The sequence below is a fragment of the Oreochromis niloticus genome, linkage group LG3, assembly GCF_001858045.2.
Source record: "Oreochromis niloticus isolate F11D_XX linkage group LG3, O_niloticus_UMD_NMBU, whole genome shotgun sequence".
Taxonomy (NCBI): domain Eukaryota; kingdom Metazoa; phylum Chordata; class Actinopteri; order Cichliformes; family Cichlidae; genus Oreochromis; species Oreochromis niloticus.
In genome coordinates, this window is record NC_031967.2 from 57,131,681 (window position 1) to 57,155,884 (window position 24,204).

A 24,204-nucleotide genomic window follows, 5' to 3' on the forward strand; every position below is an offset into this window, starting at 1 on the left:
TTGCTGATCGGGTTTGTGAGATGGCCACTGATTTAAGAACACAGTTGTGTGAAAGAAGCAAAAACTTCATTGCATACTCTCTTGCTGTGGATGAAAGTACAGACATGATGGACATTGCACAGCTGACCATCTTCATCCGTGGAGAGGAAATATTGGACATTAAATCGATGCACGGGACAACGACAGGAAAAGACATTTTTGAAAACGTATGTCAAAGTGTAGCCGACATGAAACTGCCCTGGGACAAACTTGTTGGACTTACAACAGATGGAGCACCGATGTTGTGCAGGATGTAGGATCTAGTAAAGATGCAGGAGGAGAAAAGTACCGGTGAGTTACCAGCATATCACTGCATCTTACACCAGGAAAGACTGTGTGGTAAAGTCCCAAAAACGGAGCATGTAGTGATCACCGTAACGCAAACCGTAAATTTTATCTGAGCTAAAAGTTTAAATCACCGTCAAGTTCAGTCTTTTATGTGGGAAATAGATTCAGAGTTTGCCGACATTCCTCATCATACAGAGGTCTGCTGGCTGAGTTGGGGAAAAGTTCTCAATAGAGTTTTCGAGCTCAGCAAGGAAACCTGTCAGTTCATGGACATGTATGATGCGGTGAAGGCATTTCAAGTGAAGCTGTCACAAATGCACCAGTACAACCTGCCTCACTTTCCCTGTTGCCAAGTAATGTTGAACCAAGTCAGCGCACTTTGTATATGCTTTCATTTTTTTTTTTTCTGGGGCTTTTGGCAGCATTTTCATATTTCTAACTTGCATAATTTTGACAGGATATATTTTTATGGAGAGCAAAATATTTAATATATATATATATATATATATATATATATATATATATATTAGTATGTACTATGAAGCGAAATAAACATATCCAGAGTATATTTTCATTATTTGGATTTGCTTACACTAACATTGGCAGTGGGGTTAGGCTGGTCACCTGAAGTTGGTTACTGACTTGCTAAATGAACCCTGGATGTTTGCAAAAAGGATGGTGTTCAATCCAATCACAATTATTGGAAAGAGTAGTGGCAGCAGAGTGGCTGAATTTACAAAGACAGATGTTACTATACTGTATAAGAAAAATATGTAGTGGTTAAACACAGAGTGAAATATATACAACATTATGTGTGGGAGGAAAATTGTATAGTGCTATATTATTAAAAGTGTGCACTTTAAGCTCTTTAGTCAGTCAAAATGTAAAACAGCTATTATATTAATGAAGTTACCATTGCAGTATACCCTAGTAAGAAGTGAAATATTTTCGTTGTACTGAAAATCTAGAAACCTGAAGTTATCTGTATAAAACCAAATCCTGCTTCACAGAACAGTTCCTTGGTGTTACAATTGTATTGTCAATCACTAATGTTGAAATTCTTTCACAAAGATGCCGAACACCAAATTGGCAGTAGAGTATCAGTGTATACTCATCAGTCTTGGAACAGCTGCAGGAGACTCATAGCTCAACTGTTCAAACAACAGCACGAGCTTGATGTGAATTCTGCTTCTGTTTATGTTTTCTGTAGATCAAAAAACCAACAGCAGCAACAAGAAACAAAGCAGAAACACTCAGACCGACAATCAGTCCAACAGGTCCTCCTGTCTGACCTGCAGGTGAGAAACAGGTGTGAGGTGGCAGCTGTCAGGTAGGTGATGAGTGAAGAACAGAACAGAATCCATTTCCTCTTCAAACTGCTGTCAGACATTATCTACTGCACTCTGATCACATCACTCAGACCAGCTGCTTTCTACAAAGTCTCATCAACAACATCTTTAGAAACAAACATCAACAACCAGGAAGCAGCTTCACCTCTGATCACACACACACTCAACTCTACTCACTCACCTGGAGGAACAACACTCAGGGTGATGTTGTTGATGGATTCCCACGATCGTGTTTGACTCAAAAATGCACGACACTTGTACATCCCACTATCAGCAGTCATCACATTCTGCAGAATCAAAGACACGTCTCCATCCTTCATCTGTCTGTCCTGCAGATCCACCCGGTTCTTAAAAGATGGATGCTGGTTGTCTGGAACAAATTGCTCACCCCGATACAAAAGGACATATTCTGTGTCCAAGTCAGCTCTGCTCCACTCTGCAATTATGATAGGTTTGTTGTTGTTGTTTGGAGCTCGACATGGCAGAGTGACGTCCTGTCCAGACTTAGCTGGTATGTTTTTCTGGTCTGAAAGAGGAAACAACAAAGAGCAGAGAAGTTAAAGGTCGAAGTACAGTTGTTTACCTCTGGTTTATGCTGGCTGAATCACACTAGTCTGACTTGTTACTGACTATGACTATTAGCTGAAAAAAATCCCACTTTTTTATTCCTACTGAAACTTCTAACTTATATCTGAAATTGCAAGCAAAACAATCACAGGTTAAGTGTAATTCAGGTTCAGTGATTTACACTGAGTAAAACATCATGCCCATGTCACAAGATATGACATCCACAGAAGCATGAATTGTGATGCGTTTGCTTTGATTGAAGAATAAAAGATATTGGTCAGTTTAAAAATGGACTGTTGTGAATGGTAATAATTAGCATATAGTATTGATGTTGTCATTTATTTTGAAGGAAAATGCATCTTAGGCCAATCAACACAAACGTTTCTGGCTTTGATAGTGTGTAACAAACAAGATGATGCTAACTCCCAGAAAGACTGAACATCAACTAAATGCATCCAAACTTTGAGATTTATTGCGTGATTATAAAAAATTGAATATAGCAGCTTTTTCTTTGTATATTTTATAATAACGTAATATATGCTGCTAAAGTCTGACAAAGACACTGAGCTGATGAACAAAGCTGTTTGACATTAACATCAGTTTCACCTACAAAGGTTCTCCATCCATCAGTTATTCAATATTCAAATATTTGATGGGAATTATTTGTTGACTTTGATGTAAAACTTCATGAAGTCAAGGAAAGATGTGGAGAATTCATTAGAAGATGGACTGGAAAATGCATATCTGACTTCAACCCAGTGTGTACTCGCTGTGTTGTTTTGTGTAGGTCAGAACAGACCACATTTAATAAAAAACCTAAAGGCTGGAAACATAAGAATGATCATTATTAAACCAAACAAAACTACAGTAAACCTACAGTCAAACTACATCATCTGCCTGACTGTTATCTTGATCAGTTGCTCTGATGGCCACATTAACTATGAACTGTGGGGACAATATTAACTCATCTCCTTTCACAAACGGTGTTTAAGAGTTTTACCTGTTAAAGAAGATAATAAATAAAGCAATGGAGCTTTTGTTTTCAGTACTTAGAGAATGCAGCCAGCTCAACTCTGATCATGGCTGCAGATAGTTCACATTCTGTTCTGTCATTACGACGGTGTAGAAGAGACAAAGACGAGCTCATTAAAAAGAAACAAAAATACTTATTATATTTTCACTTAATGAGAGAAAGTCTGACTTCGTTATGCACAGAAACTGCGTCAGCATTAGTCCGTCTGCAGTTCCGTGTTTCCAGGCGTACCGAGAATAGTTTCGATCACAGAGATTAGCGCCAGTGTTTCAAACATGATCGGTATGGATAGTATTTAAATAACTCAGGCTCATACCTCCCTGTGTTAAAGAGGAATGTTGTTTTTGTTTCTCACCTGCAGACACAAACAGGACAACAAACAAGTAACCAAACCAGAAGAAGGGCGTAGATGTTAGAGCAGCCATTTCCGTATATCCGTGTATTCCATCCCCGGAAAACCCGAGTTGTCTTGCGGACGCGCATGTGTGTGTAACCGAGAACTGAGAGACCTCCCCCTATAGGGCAAGGCCTTTACTAAAACTTTGATGTTTTAAAATGTTTTTTATTGTAACATGCTGACGTCCACCAAATATACCACATAATATATTGTTTTGGGGTTTAAAGATGATCCATAAAAACAATGTGGTAATATCAAACTTTTACTGATTTTCACATTTAGTGCAGCCTCGGCCCATTTTTCAGTGAAATGAAATCAGCTATAGCTGTTATTGGTATCAATCATCAGTGTTGATGCTAGATTCTTAACAGATAAACAAACAAAAAAAAATGGAACAGATTGCATACTTCCTACCTGATGGGAAAAAATCTTATGGAAGCATCAGCCAACATTTCCCACAACACTGGGTTGTGAGCATTGGGTCATAAAGGATGTCTTGTTGCCACCATGGTGGCAATGAATCATGGTGTCTGATTCTGACAGTTTGGTTAGAAACATGGAAAACAGTAGCAGTTTGAAGTCATTTTGCAGATGTCTGGCAGTGTCTCCCTGTTCATCCTAACAGAAAGAAGGAGATGCCTGTCCTGATGCCAATCTATTACCCTGTCCAGGTCTCCTCATGTAAAGCCCCATCTCCTGTACTGGCCCAGCTTACATTTGCTGAAGAACATCTAAATGAATCAGGGAAGATTCCAGAGAAACTTCTGTGGTCAAATGATTTGGTCCGTTTTACTGCTGAGGAGCTCCTTAGCAAACCAACAACAACAACAAAAGCAACTTCACCATCAGCTGTCAGGTAGGTGATGAGTGAAGAACAGAACAGAATCCATTTCCTCTTCAAACTGCTGTCAGACATTATCTACTGCACTCTGATCACATCACTCAGACCAGCTGCTTTCTACAAAGTCTCATCAACAACATCTTTAGAAACAAACATCAACAACCAGGAAGCAGCTTCACCTCTGATCACACACACACTCAACTCTACTCACTCACCTGGAGGGTCAACACTCAGGTTGATGTTGTTGATGGATTCCCACGATCGTGTTTGACTCAAAAATGCACGACACTTGTACATCCCACTATCAGCAGTCGTCACATTCTTCAGAATCAAAGACACGTCTCCATCCTTCATCTGTCTGTCCTGCAGATCCACCCGATTCTTAAAAGATGGATGCTGGTTGTCTGGAACAAATTCCTCAGCCCGATACAAAAGGACATATTCTGTGTCCAAGTCAGCTCTGCTCCACTCTGCAATTATGATAGGTTTGTTGTTGTTTGGAGCTCGACATGGCAGAGTGACGTTCTGTCCAGACTTAGCTGGTATGTTTTCCTGGTCTGAAAGAGGAAACAACAAAGAGCAGAGAGGTTAAAGGTCAAAGTACAGTTGTTTAACTCTGGTCTATGCTGGCTGAATCACACTAGTCTGACTTGTTACTGACTATGAGTATAAAAAAGATCCCACTTTTTTTTATTCCTACTGAAATTGCAAGCAAAACGATCACAGGTTAAGTGCAATTCAGGTTCAGTGATTTACACTGAGTAAAACATCATGCCCATGTCACAAGATATGACATCCACAGGAGCATGAATTGAACTGCGATGTGTTTGCTTTGATTAAAGAAAAAAGATATTGGTCAGTTTAAAAATGGACTGTTGTGAATGGTACTAATTGGCATATAGTACCTTAATGTTGTCACTGAAGGAAAACACATCTCAGCCTAATCAACACAAACATTTCTGGCTTTGATAGTGTGTAACAAACATGATGATGCTAATTTCCAGAAAGACTGAACATCAACTATGCATCCAAACTTTGAGATTTATTGTGTGATTATAAAAAATTGAATATAGCAGCTTTTCTTTGTATATTCTGTAATAATGTAACATATATTGCTAGAAAATCTGACAAAGACACTGAGCTAATGAACAAAGCTGTTTGACATTAACACCAGTTTCACCTACAAAGGTTCTCGATCCATCTGTTATTCAATATTCAAATGTTTGATGGGAATTATTTGTTGACTTTGATGGAAAACTTCATGAAGTCAAGGAAAGATGTGGAGAATTCATTAGAAGATGGACTGGAAAATGCATATCTGACTTCAACCCAGTATGTACTTGCTGTGTTGTTTTGTGTAGACAACATTCAATAAAATTCCTAAAGGCTGGAAATATAAGAATGATCATTATTAATGCAAACAAACCCATAGCAAACCTAAATTACAGGGTGGGCCATTTATATGGACACACCGTAATAAAATGGGAATGGTTGGTGATATTAAAGTCCTGTTTGTGGCACATTAGTATATGTGAGGGGGCAAACTCCTCAAGATGGGCAGTGACCATGGTGGCCATTTAGAAGTCAGACATCTTGGGTACAACTTTTGTTTTTTTCAATAGGAAGAGGGCCATGTGACACATCAAACTTATTGGTAATGTCACAAGAAAAACAATGGTGTGCTTGGTTTCAACGCAAGACAACTCACAACTTGAGTTGTCTTGCGGACGCGCGTGTGTGTGTAACAAAGAACTGAGAGATCTCCCCCTATACGGCAAGGACACCCTTTACTAAAACTTCAATGATAATGATGTTTTTATTACAACATGCTGATTTCATCGAGCTGTCAAATATGACGCTGAGGTTTCTAAGGCTCAATTTAACAGAAGGCTCTAAGCTGACATGCTGCCTAATTTCTGGAATCATATGGTCAGGAGCAACAATTAAAGTTTCTTTTTTATCAGAGTTTAGCTGGAGGAAGTTGTTGTTTAAAAATTGCTTGATTTCTTTCAGGCAATTTATAAAACTCAGAGACTTTGTAAAAACAGTATAACTAAATGCCATCAGCATAGAGATGATAAGAGATATTATTGTAGTGCCTAATAATTTGGCCTAGGGGGAATATATAGAGTACAAAGAGAATTGGACCCAGGACAGATCCCCGGGGTACCCCACATGTCAGAACTGTTGATTGAACTGTTGACTGTTGATGACTTGATTTACACGAACACAAAAAGAGCTTTCAGATAAATAGGACATCAACCATTTTCAAACAACGCCCATAATCCCGAAATATCCTTAAGCCTGTTTATTATGATACTGTGATCTCCAGTATCAAAAGCAGTGGTGAGATCCAAGAGAACCAGAACTGTGTACTCTCAGGAGTCTGCTGCCATCAATATGTCACTAGATACTTTAAGTAAAGCCGTGTCAGTAGAGTGCCATTTGTGAAATCCAGACTAGAAAACGTCCATGACATCATTTTCTCCAGGAAATAGTTCAGTTGTTCTGCTACTGTTTCTTTCCAAGATCTTTGATATAAAAAGCAATTTGGAAATTGGCCTGTAACTGTTTGAAAAGGATGGATCCAGATTCGGTTTCTATAATATTGGCTAAACAAAAGCTTGTTTAAAGAAACTGGGAACTGAGCCAGTAAGAAGCGATCATTTTCAAAATACAGGGGCCAATATAGTCAAACACACTAATGAAAAATGGGGCAGGAAGGACATCAAGGGGGCTTGAAGTTGGTTTCATATGACCAAGCAAAGCACAGATGTCCTGTAATGTAACAGGAGTAAAGTAAGACCAAGTATCAGAGGTGAGCAAATTGTAAGCTTGATACTGAGAAGATGATGGAGAGATATTTGACCTGATGGCAGTGACCTTATAATAATTCAAAAACTCATAACAATCAGACATTGAGTAAACTGGTGCATGAGGAACAGAGGGAGAAACACTCTTAATTGTGTTAAACAACAATTTCTGATTTTTTTATGAAGCTATAGGGTGTACAAAATACTCTGTTCTGGTATTTTTCCACGTCTTTTAGTAAGAAAATAGATTCTTTAAGATGTAACCGATGAACCTCAAGCTTGGAAGCCTCCCACAAACATTCTAGCTCTGAAAATTGCGAAACAAACATTCTGCCAAAAGTTAAAAGACTCTGTGATAGTGAAGAATTCAGTAGCTATGTTACAGGATGCATCATCAATATGAATCTCCCAGCATTACACCTTCTCCAGTTTATTAATGGATGTCAGAAGGTCGTTAAATTCAGTTAGACAGACCCCAGCAAGTCCAGGAGTTTGGTTAATTAAAATTCAATAAAGGGGTCGCAAAGAACCGACCTTAATCATCTGCAGCTCAAGCGAAGAAAAGGAGTCCGAGTTCATCAGCCTGGATGTGAATCTGGGTCCTCCTCCACGGCCCGAAAGATGTGGAGTTCCGATGTCGGCGCTTCCAGCCGAGCAGATTTCCTTCAAGTGAATATAATCCATGCTTTGCTGCCACGTCTAAGTTTAACACATAAAGTTTAGAGATTTAGATTTAGAAAAAATAATTGGAAAAAAGCACTATGCTGCTGAAAAATGAAAAATAGATATTTGCAAAATTCTGCCTAAATATGTATTTTACCTGGTTAATGCGTGCGGCGGGGCGTGGTCTGCAGCGCCGCTGCAGGGGAGGCGGACGCACCTGAGCGACACCCGCAATCACACCTCGCTGCCTTTACGTCTGCGCTATCTGTGCTGTTGTGTTGTTGGTGGTGTATGTCGGGCTGTGAGCTGAAAAACTACAGCCGGCTGTACGTGTACAGCAACCGTGTGTGAAAAGTGCTCAATAAAGAGATTCTCAAAAGCGTGTTCATGGAAACATCGTCGGGTCTGCCGTGATTTGTTTACAATGGGACTTCTGCTCCTGAACCTCTGCGCACAGAGTCCGCAAATCGGGGCTATACCAAGTCAGTTTACGCAGGACTGTAAGCGGTCATCTGTGAGGCGGGAGCGGTCTTTGTCTTTAACATAGTTCACGGTGGAGAACAGCTGCTGACATAATGTGGATCCGAAGATCCATAATTGGCATACCTGGGGTTGAAAGTCTCGATAAATGCACGGCGTTTCTGCGGGTACACCGGCTTCCGCGAGTGTGACGCTTATTTTGAGCGATGAAAAAAATAATAGAATATAATTTCATTTTTATATTTCAATATCACAATAATCTTCCAATTTAGAACTACGAGTTAAAAAGAACTAACATAAATAAAATACACTTCAGCTAAATACTTCAAATTTATTTGCCCAAACCAGGCGGAGCCACAGTATAAGGACTAAAGAGCCGCATGCGGCTCCGGAGCCGCAGGTTGCCGACCCCTGGACTAGTCGCAGGAACCTGGAATCTCCCCACAGCAAGAAGCTAACATTCGGTACTTCCCCGTCTCACCTTGACACCAGCCCTGGTTCCCCTCCTTCGGGTTGAATCCCACCGGTATGTACAGTAGTGTGCACTCAGGTGAGGAACATATTGTAGCGGGCCAGGGCTGTTCGGGGTTTTGTTATAGACACTTATGTTCTGTTGTCATGTTGCCATGGTTACAGGTGACGCTCTCTCTGCGACTGTGTGTTTCCAGGTGTGAGAGCGCCATGTTGTGTTGTTGTTGTCGTTACGCTAGAGCTGTGCCGAGCGGTGGTGTTAGCGTTGTGTGCTCGCCTGTCGAATGCCAATAAACGGCTGTGGTCCCTGGCTAGCTCGCGGGAAGCAAGACCAAACAATACCTCTGTCTCCTCCTTGTCTGAGCTCGCCACATTGGTGTCAGAAGTGGGATAGCTCACCCTCGCCGGAATGGAGAGAGACACTCAGAGGCTGGAGCAAGCGAGCGGCCATGTAAGTCCCCCGACGGCAGCGGCCCGTCGCGACCGACGCTAGGACAATGCTTCATGGGCTGCCTCTGTCGACCGGCACGCCGGGCCCCCGACAGCGAGCAGTGATGCCTGCAACGGCAGCTAAGGTACCGAAATACAACGGGCTAACCCCGCTAGAGCCCTACCTCTCACAAGTACGGCTAGCTGCGAGGCATAATGGCTGGAGCGACGAAGAGGCTGCTACACACCTAGCGCTAGCACTGGAAGGAGATGCACTGCAGGTACTCCTTGACCTAGCCCCGTCAGAGCAGCATGAGCTCCAGGCCCTCACCATAGCACTCGAGAGGCGATTCGGGCAGCGGCACTCCACTGATCAGAGCAGGGAGCAGCTGACCAACCGGAGCCTGGGCACCTTTGCAGCGGATGTGTTGCTGTATGCTCGTCGTGGCTACCCAGAGTTCCCAGCAGCAGCCCGTGAGGAGCTTAGCCTGCATGCTTTCCTGCGAGGACTTTTTCCAGAGCGACTACGTCAACACGTCCGCCTGGCCATGCCTCAGACTCTCCGTGAGGCGCTCCTTGAGGCTGAAAGGGCCGAGCTTGTGCTCACATCGCGACCTGACCAGCAGTTGCGCCCCCCAAACTACCCTCAAATCAGAGCTGCAGACTGCGACAGTGAGGGGGAGGTCGCGGGGATATGCCAGCCGCAGCCCTCGGTGCCCTGGAGGAGTCCCCGTCGACCGACCGACCGCTGCTACCGGCGCGATGAGCCTGGGCACGTGGCGCGCGACTGCCTGGCGCCCGCCCCAAAGGCCAGAACTATGTGGCCTCGGGGGGATGAGAGGGGGAGCGGTACAGCGAGGGGACCACTGCTCCAGCTTCCTGCCCCCCTCCAAGAACGATGCACGGTGGCGGGCCTAGTCGGGCACCTCAAGGGACTCTACCTGAGCTGCTGTGTTGAGGACCAGCCCTGCCAGGCCCTGTTGGACACAGGTTCCACCATTTCCCTAATACGACCTGGTGTGTTTCCTGGAACATCCGGGCCACTTGTGATGGGTTGGTCGCCCACCGACACCCAGCTGATGACAGTGACGGGGGAGAGAACTGACATGTGGGGGAAGAAACCGTTGCGGATATGAGTGAAGGATCTGGAGCTGGTGCACGACTTCTGGCTTGCTGACATCCAAGATCAGTGCATCATCGGCCTTGATCTGCTGACCCGCTGGGGGGCCTGCGTTGACACCGCAAAGCTGGCTATCACTCTTGGTACAGAGACTCTGGCCCTCCAGTGGGGTCAAAAGTAGGGAACCAGAGACTGCAGGCAGACGCGGCTGGTTCAGCACACCATCGACACCGGCTCTGCTCAACCCATCTGTCTGTGCCCATGTGACAGGTTGAAGGACTACTGTTGAAGGACTACTGCATATAAAACTGTTCACTTAATACTAATTCATATCAGTTGATATAAGGACAAAAATAATGTAAATATGGTAAGAAAATGGTTAAGAGTTTATTATTTTTCATGTTATATTAATGGCTTTCATGTTACTTAAGAGAACTGCAATCTATACATCAGTGATCGGCTAGTAAGCCTTTTCTGGGATCGATTAGTAGTGTCTCTATTCTCCACTAGGGGGCTTTCGCGCGTTCTCCTCACTGCAATAAACGCTGCATGAGAGACGCAAGTCAAAATCACTCTCGTGATTCTTTTCCCCCTGTTTTCAGGTAAAAGTGTTTAAAGGTTGATATATTTCCTATGTGTAAACTGTTAAGATATTTAAGAGGTAATCCTTCATTGTTTTGTAAGCTTTAGAAGCATTGTGTTACAGTTTTGTGCACATATACGTGGCGGCTTTGAGCCTGGGTTTTGTACTGTGTAATGGCCAGTAAGATAACGGTAGGAGCTAAAAACACTGCTATTGTCAGCCATTTTATTAGGAAACCTGCTCAAGTATATGTATAGTAAGCACTTTAGTATTTTGGATATTTTTTTTAGTGTTTCTCTTCCACCATGTGACATTAAGCAGTACAGAATGTCAAACGTTTCTGTTCATTTGCACTGCAATAAACGCTGCATGAGAGACGCAAGTCAAAATCACTCTCGTGATTCTTTTCCCCCTGTTTTCAGGGGTGTAACATTTGGAGGCACCGCTGGGATTGCTGCTTAGATGTCCGGTGCCCACAATCTGCACATCGTAGTCCAAGCCAGCTAAATCCCCCCCTGTTTTCAGGGGTGTAACATTTGGAGGCACCGCTGGGATTGCTGCTTAGATGTCCGGTGCCCACAATCTGCACATCGTAGTCCAAGCCAGCTAAATCCCCCCCATACAACCCAGGAAGACTGCAGTGAGGAAAGTGTTGCTGTCGAGGCGAGCTGGTAGCTGTGTTTTAGCGGATGTTTCCTGAGGCCAGCCAGAGATCATCAGGGGCTGCAAAAACGACTCAGCTCGGCGTCACCTGTACATGCAAAATTCTTCCTGCCTACTGCCACAATGTCTTCGGTGGAAGAGCTGCGAGAAGAGGTTGTGCGTGAAATGCACACTCTGTCCAAAGATCAACTAGTGTCAATCTGTGAGTTCCTTGGCATTGCAGAGAAAATAGATGTTAGCAGAAAAACACGACTGTCACTGCTAACACACATCCAAATACACATTGAAAGAGAAGGTATAACAGTACTTGAGGATGAAGGAATGTCAGAACTGTTGTTGCTTAATGATAAGATTGCTGAAGTAATGAAAGAGACAATTGTTGAGACTGAACCAAATGCAAATGAAGGGGATTATTCAGGGCACAGAGATCAACTAAACACTGCAACCTCACTGGTAACAGAGACAGCTAATGCAGTTAACACAGTGGTTAGTTCTCACTCCCAAGCTAATCGCTCTGTCCCTAACTCATCTGTGTCAAGTGTCCCCCAACGACCAAGCCCTTACTGGCAGAGAGACTTCAAAATATCAGGTCAGATTGGCGAACCAGGTCAAAAAGACAAACTGACATTTTCCAGTCTTGCTCACCAGATCGAAAATGGACTGAGCAGAGGCTACTCAGAGCTTGACATTGTAGATGCTGTCATCAGAGCTATCTTGCCAGGTCTACAACTACGTAGCTATTTGGAAGGAAAAGCTCAACTCACCCTTCCGACTCTACGCCGCATCCTGCGCTCCCATTTCCAGGAGAAGAGCGCCACCGAACTCTATAAACAACTTGCCTCTGAGGTACAGACCCCGAAAGAGACTGCTCAAAGCTTCCTGATGAGAGTTTTAGATCTAAAGCAGAAAGTCCTATTTGCTTCCCAAGAATCAGAGTCAGGACTCAAATACGACCCAGCTTTAGTCCAGCGTATGTGTTTACACACCATACTCACAGGCTTCCAGAGTGACAGTGTCAGGATAGATATGCAGCCACTCCTGTTAGACTCTAAGACACCTGATGAACTGCTGTTAGAGAGGTTAAATATGGCTTGTGCCAATGAGGCAGAAAGGAAAAACAAGAAAAGATGTCTAGCATCACAGACTGCTACAAGTGTGAGTGCAGTGCAGTCAGATGATGTGTCGCCTGCTAAGAACCCTGTGAAAGAAGTTAAAGCTAAGATACCACCCGAGCTTTTAACTGAGTTAGCGGAGCTTAAGACAGGTGTAGCCTGCCTAAAAGGTCTCAGTGCAGAGATAGCGCAGATTAAAGAGACTCTACAGCAGCCGGTGCCGGGTCCTCAGTCATATGTCCCACCACCAGTTGTGCAGTATGATAGGGACCAGCAGCAACAACAGTATTATGGCTTCCAGGGCCCCCGCCAAAGACCACCACCCCCTCAGTATCCTGTACAGCACTACACAGGTAGTCCAGCCCGCCGTGAGAGGAGGTGCCACATTTGCCAGCAGAATGGAGTCAACGAGCGCTGCACACACTGCTACCTCTGTGGGAGTAGAGAACACTTTCAGGCTGGATGTAGAAGCAGAGGTATGAGACCATATAAAGAGAAACATTTAAACCAGCAATGGTTACCACCGAGGGACGAGTGTTAACCATGCCCATCATCCACAAGTCCCAACATTGCTCCAACTGTAAACAAGAAAAGTCAGGCATGAGACGGTGTTCAGTATGTGAAAATGCACTTTATTGTTCAAAAGCATGCCAGAAACAACACTGGAGACAACATAAGAGACAATGCACTGGCTTAAAGACTAACAAAGACAATGAGACTGTTCAGGTACCACTGCCGCCAGCTCATGTAGACACCCCTCACAAAGTCACATCTCTGGTGGGCAGGCAATGTCTGGTTGAGTGTCTCCTGGACGGCCAGAGGCTTCAAGCTCTATGGGATTCAGGCTCACAGGTGTCGATCATCGATGAGAAATGGAAAAACGACTATTTGCCACACACAGAGCTGAGAGATGTAGCAGATATTATGGACACATCTGAACTCACCCTGACCGCAGCAAATGGGACCAACATGCCATATCTTGGGTGGGTTGAGACAACCTTCCAACTTGTTTCCGGAACTGAACGAACGGAGAAATTGACCATCCCCATGTTGGTAATGAAAGGTTTTCAGCTCACATGCCCTATTATAGGTTACAATGTCATTGAATACATTGTGAATAAGACTGACCAAGCTAAACTGTACAGCACAGTGAGGAAAGCATTTCCCAGCCTCAAAAGACACAAAGTGAAAGCTTTTATACAGGCTGTTAGTGCAGATACAGTTGATGAGTACAAAGTGATGACGAAGAAAGACTGTATTACTGTACCTAAACAAAGCCACATGCATGTTGAGGGTCGTATAGCAGCAGGGCCATTTAAACAGGACATGGTCATGATATTTGAGCCAGACTTAAACCCTCAGTGGCCAGACAATCTTGAGTTTTTTGACACTTTGGTTAAAGTTAAGAAGGGTACTTTACCAGTCATAACACTAGGTGTCTCTAACCCCACTGACCATGAAATTGTCATTCCAGGCCGTACGTTAGTTGGCTCGGTTCAGACTATTACAGCTGTTTTACCTGCCCAGATGTTTGAAAAAGCCACATCTGTAGTTACTGTTAACCAGACAAACACACAAGCCCAGTGTAGCCCTAGTGAAGAGTGGGACCCACCTGTAGATCTTAGCCACCTGGGTGAAGAGCAGAGAGTATTAGCGAAACAGATGCTCAGAGAGGAATGCCATTCTTTCTCTAAGACAGACAATGATATAGGCTGTATTGAAAACCTGAAAATGACCATCTCACTCAAAGACAACGAACCAGTCAAACGTACATACCTGTCTGTGCCACGGCCGCTCTACCAAGAGATGAAAAATTACCTGCATGATTTAATAGCACAAGGCTGGGTCAGAAAGTCAGACTCGTCATACTCCTCACCAGTCGTTTGTGTTAGAAAAAAAGATGGTACTTTAAGACTGTGCATAGACTACAGAGACCTGAATCGGAAAACCCATCCTGACCGCCAGCCCATCCCACGCGTTCAGGACATTATGGACAGTTTGGGTGGAAACTCCTGGTTTTCGCTTTTAGATCAGGGGAAAGCGTACCACCAGGGGTTCATGTCAGAAGAAAGTCGTCCACTCACTGCTTTTGTGACCCCCTGGGGATTATATGAGTGGATTCGCATCCCCTTTGGACTTATGAATGCCCCTGCAGCATTTCAGCGCTGTATGGAAGAGTGCCTGGATGGGCTGCGCGACAACATCTGCATCCCCTATCTGGATGACACATTAGTTTACAGCAAGACGTTCAAAGATCACTTGGAGGACGTGAGAAAAGTGCTCCAGAGATTGAGAGGTTTTGGCATAAAGCTTAAGCCAAGTAAGTGTGACATGTTTAAGTCTGAGGTGCGCTATTTGGCAGAATAGTGTCTGCAGAGGGCAGTAAAGTGGATCCTGCAGACTTTGAAGCAGTCAAAGCACTCAAAGGTATAAAACCACAAAATGTTGGTCAGCTCAGAAAAATGTTAGGCCTTCTCTCCTACTACAGACAATACATAAAAGACTTCTCCAGAAAAGCAGGTGTTTGTATGAACTGTTAAAAGCTGACAAAACCACAGAGGGCTCAGACACCACAAAAGGGCCAAAGGCAAGACCAAAGAGAGCCAGTCAAGTTGTGCCCTCCTCAAAACAAATCATGTGGACTGACCAGCATCAAAGTGCACTTGAGGAACTAATAGACTGTTTGCTCCACCCACCAGTACTGGGATTCCCAGATTTCACACAGCCGTTCATTGTACACACAGACGCCTCACACAAAGGGCTAGGCGCCGTGTTGTACCAGAGACAAGATGGTAAGCTGCGAGTTATTGCTTATGGCTCCCGTACTCTAACAGCAGCTGAAAAAAACTACCACTTCCATGCAGGAAAATTAGAATTTTTAGCATTGAAGTGGGCTATCACTGACAAATTCAGAGACTATTTGTACTATGCCCCAACATTTACGGTCTATAGCGATAACAACCCGCTAACGTACATTTTGTCAACAGCCAAGCTGAATGCCACCACATCAAGATGGGTTGCTGAGCTCGCTGATTTTCACTTCACCATTAAGTACAAACCAGGGAAGGAAAACAGTGATGCAGATGCTTTATCAAGAATGCCACTTGATGTAGAAACCTTAATGAGAGACTGCTCTGAGGAAGTGCCACCGGACACTATCTCAGCTGCTATCCAGGCCATTGAGGTACAGAGAGACACACCTGCCACATGGACACTCTCAGCTGCAGCAATGTCAGTCACAGCAGAAGGTGAGCCAGCAGAAGCAACATTTACACCCATACCAAAAGAACAGCTTAATGAAGCGCAAAAGTCTGATCCTGTTATAAGCCCTGTATTACAGTGTAAACAGACAGATTCAAAACCACTGCCCAAAGAGCTAAGAACATTTGACCCTAAGACAAAATGCTTGTTCAGAGAGTGGGGCAAGTTGAGGCTAGATAACAATGGCATCTTGTACAGACTCACTTCTGCCCGGAAACAGCTAGTCCTGCCAGATCAGTTCAAAAAGACTGTACTTGAAGAGCTGCACAATAATATGGGCCATCAAGGTGTTGATCGCACAGTGTCTTTGATACGTGAACGCTTCTTTTGGCCACACATGCAGGCAGACATCGAGCATTATGTGACCAACATTTGTTCCTGTGTAAAGCAGAAAAAGCCCAGCCATGAAACAAGAGCTCCTTTAACAAACATTGTAACTATGCAGCCCTTTGAGCTGGTATGTATAGACTTTCTCCATCTTGAAAAATGCAAAGGCGGTTATGAATATATTCTAGTGATAACTGACCACTTCACACGTTTTGCGCAAGCCTATGCCACCACCTCAAAGTCAGGCAAAACTGCTGCAAACCTGATATTCAATGACTATGCCCTAAAGTTTGGCTTCCCCTGTCGCATTCACCATGACCAAGGAGGTGAATTTGAAAATCAGCTATTCAGTCAGCTCAAGAAACTGTGTGGCATGGCCGGTTCTAGAACAACACCCTATCACCCAATGGGGAACGGTCAAGTTGAACGTATGAACAGGACATTGTTGCAAATGCTTAGAACGCTAACTGAAACACAAAAGTCAAACTGGAAGGAATCTATCAATAAGCTAATGTATGCATATAACTGCACACGTTGTGAAATCACTGGCTACTCCCCATTTTACCTACTGTTTGGACGGTCACCCAGACTACCAGTAGATATGCTCTTTGGACTGTACTCAGAAACAGATTTTAGTGATCACAGAGACTATGTTGAAAAATGGAGAAAGGGCATGGAACAAGCATACTCTATAGCAAATGAGAATGCAAAGAAAGCTGCTGAAAAGAGCAAAAGACACTACGACACAAAAGTAAGGAGTTCTGTGTTACAACCTGGCGAGAGAGTTCTGGTCAAAAACCTGACACCTAGAGGAGGCCCAGGGAAACTGAGAGACTATTGGGAGGACACTATTCACACAGTAGTCAGACAAATGGGGCCTGACCTCCCTATCTATGAGGTAAGACCGGAGAGAGGCAGAGGGCGCTCTAGAGTGCTTCACAGAAACTTGCTTATGTCATGTGACCACTTACCTTTTGAAAAAGTGCCTGAAAAAGATAATCGTACAAGACATGAACAGAAAAAGACTGATAAACCCGTCGCTGTTGTGCCAGACTCTGATGATGAGGGCAGTGTTGATGAATACCGCTGTCATTACGCACCACCTCAACCTGTGTTCCAGCCATCAGAACAAGAAATTCTCACAGCAACGTCTCAGCCGGCAGCTTCAGCCCCTGCTCTTGCACCAACACCAGAGCCTCTTGCTGGAGACCATCTGGAGGCGCCTGACCCAGCTGTCGTGGAGACAACTTGTGAGGAGGCAGAGCCCTGTGCAGGTGACATACCTGCCCCTCCTTCACCTGTTGCACTCGAGAGACTTGAGGAGGAGACACCTCAGCGGCCACAGCGAGAGAGACACCCGCCGAGACGGATGACGTATGACCAACTGGGCACCCCATCCTGCTACAGTGTTCAGCCAGCACCGCAACTGCTTCCTGTGTACCCGGGCCTGGTCCCATGGTTTCCAGCTGTGCAGTCATACTGCACCCAGCCCATTGGTTTGTATGGACTCTAGCAAATGTAAGTTGACACTTTTTAATGGATGACTTGAAAACTGTACTTACAGACTGTCATCAAGAAAAAGACATTAACTTTTCCCCATCTGTGGATTATATAACCATAGACAATAGACTTTGTGAAGACTCACATATGGACTGGTTATAGACTTTGTCTTCAGTCACCAGTGATGGACTGTGGTGAAACTGTTGTTAAACCCACAGAATTGAGGACATTGGTTCACTCTACTGTTGATGTCCTGACTACAAGAGAATATAGACTGAAAAGCAATTTGTTGGTATAATGTCGGGACGACATTTTTTGAGTGGGGGAGAGTGTGACAGGTTGAAGGACTACTGTTGAAGGACTACTGCATATAAAACTGTTCACTTAATACTAATTCATATCAGTTGATATAAGGACAAAAATAATGTAAATATGGTAAGAAAATGGTTAAGAGTTTATTATTTTTCATGTTATATTAATGGCTTTCATGTTACTTAAGAGAACTGCAATCTATACATCAGTGATCGGCTAGTAAGCCTTTTCTGGGATCGATTAGTAGTGTCTCTATTCTCCACTAGGGGGCTTTCGCGCGTTCTCCTCACTGCAATAAACGCTGCATGAGAGACGCAAGTCAAAATCACTCTCGTGATTCTTTTCCCCCTGTTTTCAGGTAAAAGTGTTTAAAGGTTGATATATTTCCTATGTGTAAACTGTTAAGATATTTAAGAGGTAATCCTTCATTGTTTTGTAAGCTTTAGAAGCATTGTGTTACAGTTTTGTGCACATATACGTGGCGGCTTTGAGCCTGGGTTTTGTACTGTGTAATGGCCAGTAAGATAACGGTAGGAGCTAAAAACGCCGCTATTGTCAGCCATTTTATTAGGAAACCTGCTCAAGTATATGTATAGTAAGCACTTTAGTATTTTGGTTTATTTTTTTTAGTGTTTCTCTTCCACCATGTGACATTAAGCAGTACAGAATGTCAAACGTTTCTGTTCATTTGCACTGCAATAAACGCTGCATGAGAGACGCAAGTCAAAATCACTCTCGTGATTCTTTTCCCCCTGTTTTCAGGGGTGTAACACCCACGCCAGCTGCCCCTCGCGAAACGGCAGGGAGAGCGGGCCCAGGAGGCACGGGGCGTGGCTACTGCTCGGGCCACAGCCGGCGAAGGGGGATGGCTCTCGTTGACCATGCAGCAGCTGAAGCAGGAGCCAGGAGGCTGATGCGACGGGCTGGACAGGGGTGTCAGGACAGGGGCCCGAAGTGAAGGCCTACTACTCCCAGTACAACAATCTGGAGACCCACGACGGCCTCCTGTACCGGAGATGGCGGGCCCCCGAACAGGGCAAGGATCTCCCGCAGCTGTTGGTGCCTCGGTCGCTGCGGTCGCAGGTGCTCGAGCTTGTCCACAGCTCAGTGGGGGCCAGCCACTATGGGAATGCTAAAACTCTCCGCCGTCTCAGGGGACAGTTATACTGGCCTGGTTGTCGACGGGATGTGGAACTTCATGTGCACTGCTGTGATGCCTGTACGGCACGGAAGGGCCCCACTCAACGCCCCACTGCCCCCCTGAAGCAGCATTGGGTGGGGGCCCCGATGGAGAGATTGGGAGCAGACGTCCTAGGGCCTTTCCCCGTCCCCGAGGCAGGGAACCCGTGCGTGTCGGTGGCCAGTGACTGCTACAGGAGGCTGAGGGAGCGGCCACGAGTGGTTCATGACTACACCCGCCAGGCCCAGGTCAGCTCCGGAGTACGACAGAAAAGAGCCTGCGACACCAGGTGCCGAGGGGGAGCTTTCGTGCCTGGCGACAAGGTTTGGGTGTACTGGCCGGTTCACAAGAGAGGGGTGTCCCCCAGGCTGTGCGGTCACTGGCAAGGGCCGGCAGAAGTCGTGGGGCGACTAACAGAAGTGGTGTACCGGATCCGCATGCCGGGCCCAGGGCGCGTGGCGGTGTTGCACCAGGACAGGCTCTCACCGTACCGCCCGCCCGCTCCAGCAGCCGCCGGGGCAGGGGATGCTGGTGGCACCCAGGTTCTCATCCGAGTGACTCTTCCCTGCTGGTCGAGATCGGCCTGTGCGCCGAAGGAAGTCACATGGACATTTGCAGGACTTTGTGTTGGGTAATGGGGTTGTCGGGGACGACTGACCCCTTAGGTGGGGGCTATGTAGCGGGCCAGGGCTGTTCGGGGTTTTGTTATAGTTTTGTTATAGACTTTGTTATAGGTTTTGTTATAGACACTTATTCTGTTGTCATGTTGCCATAGTTACAGGTGACGCTCTCTCTGCGACTGTGTGTTTCCGGGTGTGAGAGCGCCATGTTGTGTTGTTGTTGTCGTTACGCTAGAGCTGTGCCGAGCGGTGGTGTTAGCGTTGTGTGCTCGCCTGTCGAATGCCAATAAACGGCTGTGCTCCCTGCCTAGCTCGCGGGAAGCAAGACCAAACAATACCTCTGTCTCCTCCTTGTCTGAGCTCGCCACAATATAGAAGGAGGAGGAAAAGTTTTCCTGTAACTGTCCCATCTGTAGCTCTCCATTGAATCTTTAATAAAAGATTCTAGCAGCAGTAACAAAGTCTAGACACAAAAGAGTAAAAATAATATTGCAAGCGACAATAGCCGCCAGTGTAAAACTATAGCAGCGAGCTGCACAAGCGGCGGAGCCAAACACGGTTCCCATCTTGTCCGACATCTGTAGCTGCTAAAAGTTATTTATCAAATCTCTGGCAGTGTCTCTGTTCACCCTCACACAGATGCCTGTCCTCAATCCAATCTACAGCCCTGTCCCCGTGTCCTCTTGTAAGAGCCCATCTCCTTTTTCCAAACACTTGAGATTGTTCTGTGAGACGCAGTAAAACTTGTTACACCATGTATAGATGTGCCATCATCTGAAGTGGCTGTGTAACCGAAATGTGCTGTACCTACCAGCCATGTGATCTATAAACACATGTTAAATGCAGCTGAAGTGTTATTATGCTTATATCCATGTAGAAGTCAAACATCCCCCTCTAGTGGCGTTTGAATTAGCGTTCTGTCTGTCTGTCATTAGTGTGTCTTTGCACAGCTGAAAGATTTTTTTAAAGACATACAGTGAAAATGTCTTTGAACCAATTAAAAAAAGCTGGTGCTCAGAGGAAGAGGGCGGGCTTTACTTGGTGTCAGTGAGAGAAATGAAAAAAGCTGAAATGAGTGAGAAGGACGATGAAGGAAACATCTGTGCTGTGTCTGCTCTGTAAGTAGAATCTCTGTGTTTGTTTGAATTCTTGTACTTTGACTGTCTGCTCTCCTGATAACTGATGATGGAGGAGAAGACATGAAAAACAAATCAGGCTGAATTCAAGTTCAAAACACCACGAGGACCAACTGCAGGTCTGAACTGACTCTTTATCTTTGCTCAGGAGTCGAGGAAACACAGCAGGCAGTGAAAAGCTCAAATCATTCACTCAGTATATCAACACAGCTGCACAGTGGACACATGACTTTACTGTGTTATTAGAGAGTAGTTGATATTTTACACATGATCATTTAAGGGCTGCATTTTGGATAAAAACTTGTTTGAAGACTTACTGTTCTGCCAACTGTTTTTTTTTTCACCTGAAAATTAGCAGGTATATCAGAGAGACGAGTTTGTGTGTTTGTCTGTTTGTGTGGAGTTGTTCTTTATGTTCACCTCAAATCAACCTGAGTGTCATTTCTCTTTAGTTCTGATCTCACTGCTGAGCTGCACAACAAACCAAGGTCAATAACCTTCTTCTGTCACAGTTTAAACCTGAGAAATGCTCACTGATATGACCTGATTGGGTTCATGTTTCAGAATGTATACATACTAACATATTTTAACCCTCACAGCTCGTCTGACTGTGAGTCCCAGCAGCTCTCAGTTCTTTAAAGGAGACTTTGTGTCTCTGAGCTGTGAGGAGGACGACAGCTCTGCTGGATGGACTCTGAGGAGAAACACAAGTAAACGACAGAGGACTCAGTGTGGAGATGGGTGGGGAAAACAAAGTAATTCAGCAAATTCTTCCTGTAACATCAGCTACATTTACACATCAGACAGTGGGGTTTACTGGTGTGAGTCCAGAGAGGGTCCCATCAGTAACATGGTTAACCTGACAGTCACTGGTAAGCTGAGTGTGTGGAGTTAGTGTTGATGAAGCTGTGTGTAAATGGATGAAATGCTGTAGTTTGTCTCTGTGTTGAGGTGGATCAGTGATCCTGCAGAGTCCTGTCCTCCCTGTGATGGAGGGAGATGACGTCACTCTGCTCTGTAAAACAAAGACCACTCCCTCCAACCTCCCAGCTGCTTTCTATAAAGATGGCTCCCTCATCAGGAAGCAGCCTACAGGTCACATGACCATCCAGCATGTTTCCAGGTCTGATGAAGGCCTCTACAAGTGTGACATCAGCGGTCATGGAGAGTCTCCATCCAGCTGGATCACTGTCATAGGTAACACACTCACCTGTCTGTGTTTCTGCAGCTTTCAACATTCACAATGTGACGACAACTTAATGACTGTGTTTGCTTTATTTTAGACAAACACACCACCACACCTCCACCTACATCCACCTCTCCTCCTGGTTCCACGTCCATCGCTGTTCCTCCATCACTCTCTCCTCCTCTTCTCTCTGTGCTTTCATGTTGGATCAGTCTGTGTTGTGGTTCTACTGGTGTTACTGGTTCTGATGGTGAGGCGATGTGTTCACAGGAAACCTGAAGTTGAGACTCAGACTTCCTGATCTTTCATGTTTGAGTTTGTTTAGTAGAATAAAGTTCACATTCACTATGATCACAGTGTCACGATCCTGGGTCTTATGACCCAGCGTTTTGAGTTTTAGTTTATGCTGAAGCCCTTCAGGTTTTCTAAGTTAATTTTTATCATGCCTAGGTTGTTATAGTTCTTTGTTATTAGATTCCCCTTGTGTCTGCCACCCATGTTAAGTCTCCCTAGCCCTTCATGTGTTTCATGTCTGTGTCTTGCGTTGTCAAGTTCATGTTGTCATGTCTGCGTCTTGTTTCCTGTTTTATTTTGAAGAGGTCTTGTGTTCCTGTGTTCATCATGTTTAGTTTCTCTTTTACTGAGGTCGTTATGTTCAGGTGTGTCAGCTGTTCCCCCATGTGTTCCCACTTCCCTCATTAACCTCCTGTGTGTATTTAGTCTGTGCCTTCTCATTCAGTCTTTGTCGGATCGTCTGTGTTGTTTCCATGTCAAGTCCTGCGTTCAGGTTTTCATATATCCTCCTCATCATTGCCATGTTTAGTTTTGTTTGTGTTTCTGTTTGCCAGGGTTTTCATAGTTTGTGCTAGTGATGGGTAGATGAGGCCTCGTGAAGCGTTTCAGCACATTCTCCAAACTGTATCGATACTGTGTCGACACAGTTTTGCTGTTTTGCGCCCTACTGACACCTGCTGGACCTTAAATATCATTGCAGGCAACTTACTTGAGACTCACAACAGACACTGATTCAATGACCTAGTCATACTTGTACACTGTAAGGTATTGTACTTTCCATGGAATCATTTTATATGTTTTACATTGCAAATATTGTAGAAATCTTTAAAATATACTGTGAATTACATTAAGTGAAAATTAAATGAAAGTATTGTGAATATAATATTACCCATTTAAATGTAATTGACTCAGAGTTTATTATAAATTTCTATTCGGAAAAATAAGTTTATCCAATGTTTTTGCATTCAGTCTATTGCGTTTTGGGTTTTTTTGTTTTTTTGACATCATTTCCCCAGCTTTGGAAAACTCACAGGCACAGATGAAGCTGGGGTACACAAACTGTAAAGCCAGGTGGAAAAGGTTCTGATAAGATGTCTTCCTATTCCCCCAGTACGTTAAAGGATCCTCTGATCTCGGAATGTTTCTCTCCGACACTCTCCACAATACTAAGGGGTTGGCAGTCCTTTATAATAAAATTCAGGACTGCCTGGTCCAGAACAGTCTTCCTAGATGCTTGATTTCAAAATAATAAAACACATATTAATAAAAAAATGATGATAAAGCTGTTCAGTGTCAATATAGGCCTACTTGTGTTCATTCTCGGTGTGTTTGTCGCCTCATTTTCACGTTTGGCTCTGTAATGCCAAAACACTGAGGAGGTGCTTTTGTTTGTGTAAGAAAGCACCGCAGAACAGATGCGACATTGCATAAAATGAAATAATTTACACTGCAGGTCACATTGCTGTTTTTCCTATTCTGATAGATTACACTGAAACAAAGACAGACAAACTATTTGCAGTTAAAAGATCAAAATGATCAC

General features: G+C 44.4%; 2 protein-coding genes and 1 long non-coding RNA gene across 3 annotated transcripts; 1 reads left to right on the plus strand and 2 right to left on the minus strand.

The window, feature by feature from the left end:
* Positions 1 to 1,788: 1,788 nt before the first annotated feature.
* On the minus strand, positions 1,789 to 3,785 carry LOC112844160 (butyrophilin-like protein 9). Its single transcript, XM_025903924.1, has 2 exons — positions 3,632 to 3,785; positions 1,789 to 2,202 (listed from the first exon to the last, which is right to left on the minus strand). The coding sequence occupies exons 1-2, from the start codon at positions 3,699 to 3,701 to the stop codon at positions 1,850 to 1,852; spliced, it is 423 nt and encodes a 140-aa protein (XP_025759709.1). The 5' UTR covers positions 3,702 to 3,785; the 3' UTR covers positions 1,789 to 1,849.
* Positions 3,786 to 10,757: 6,972 nt separating this feature from the next.
* On the plus strand, positions 10,758 to 13,799 carry LOC109201437 (uncharacterized). Its single transcript, XM_019357079.1, has 2 exons — positions 10,758 to 11,092; positions 11,599 to 13,799. Exon 2 carries the CDS (start codon positions 11,860 to 11,862, stop codon positions 13,387 to 13,389), a length of 1,530 nt encoding a protein of 509 aa, XP_019212624.1. The 5' UTR covers positions 10,758 to 11,092; positions 11,599 to 11,859; the 3' UTR covers positions 13,390 to 13,799.
* On the minus strand, positions 11,995 to 15,201 carry LOC112844276 (uncharacterized). The gene is made up of 2 exons (XR_003217026.1): positions 13,793 to 15,201; positions 11,995 to 13,679 (listed from the first exon to the last, which is right to left on the minus strand). It is a non-coding gene; the product is annotated as an uncharacterized LOC112844276 (long non-coding RNA).
* Between the last annotated feature and the right edge of the window lie 9,003 nt (positions 15,202 to 24,204).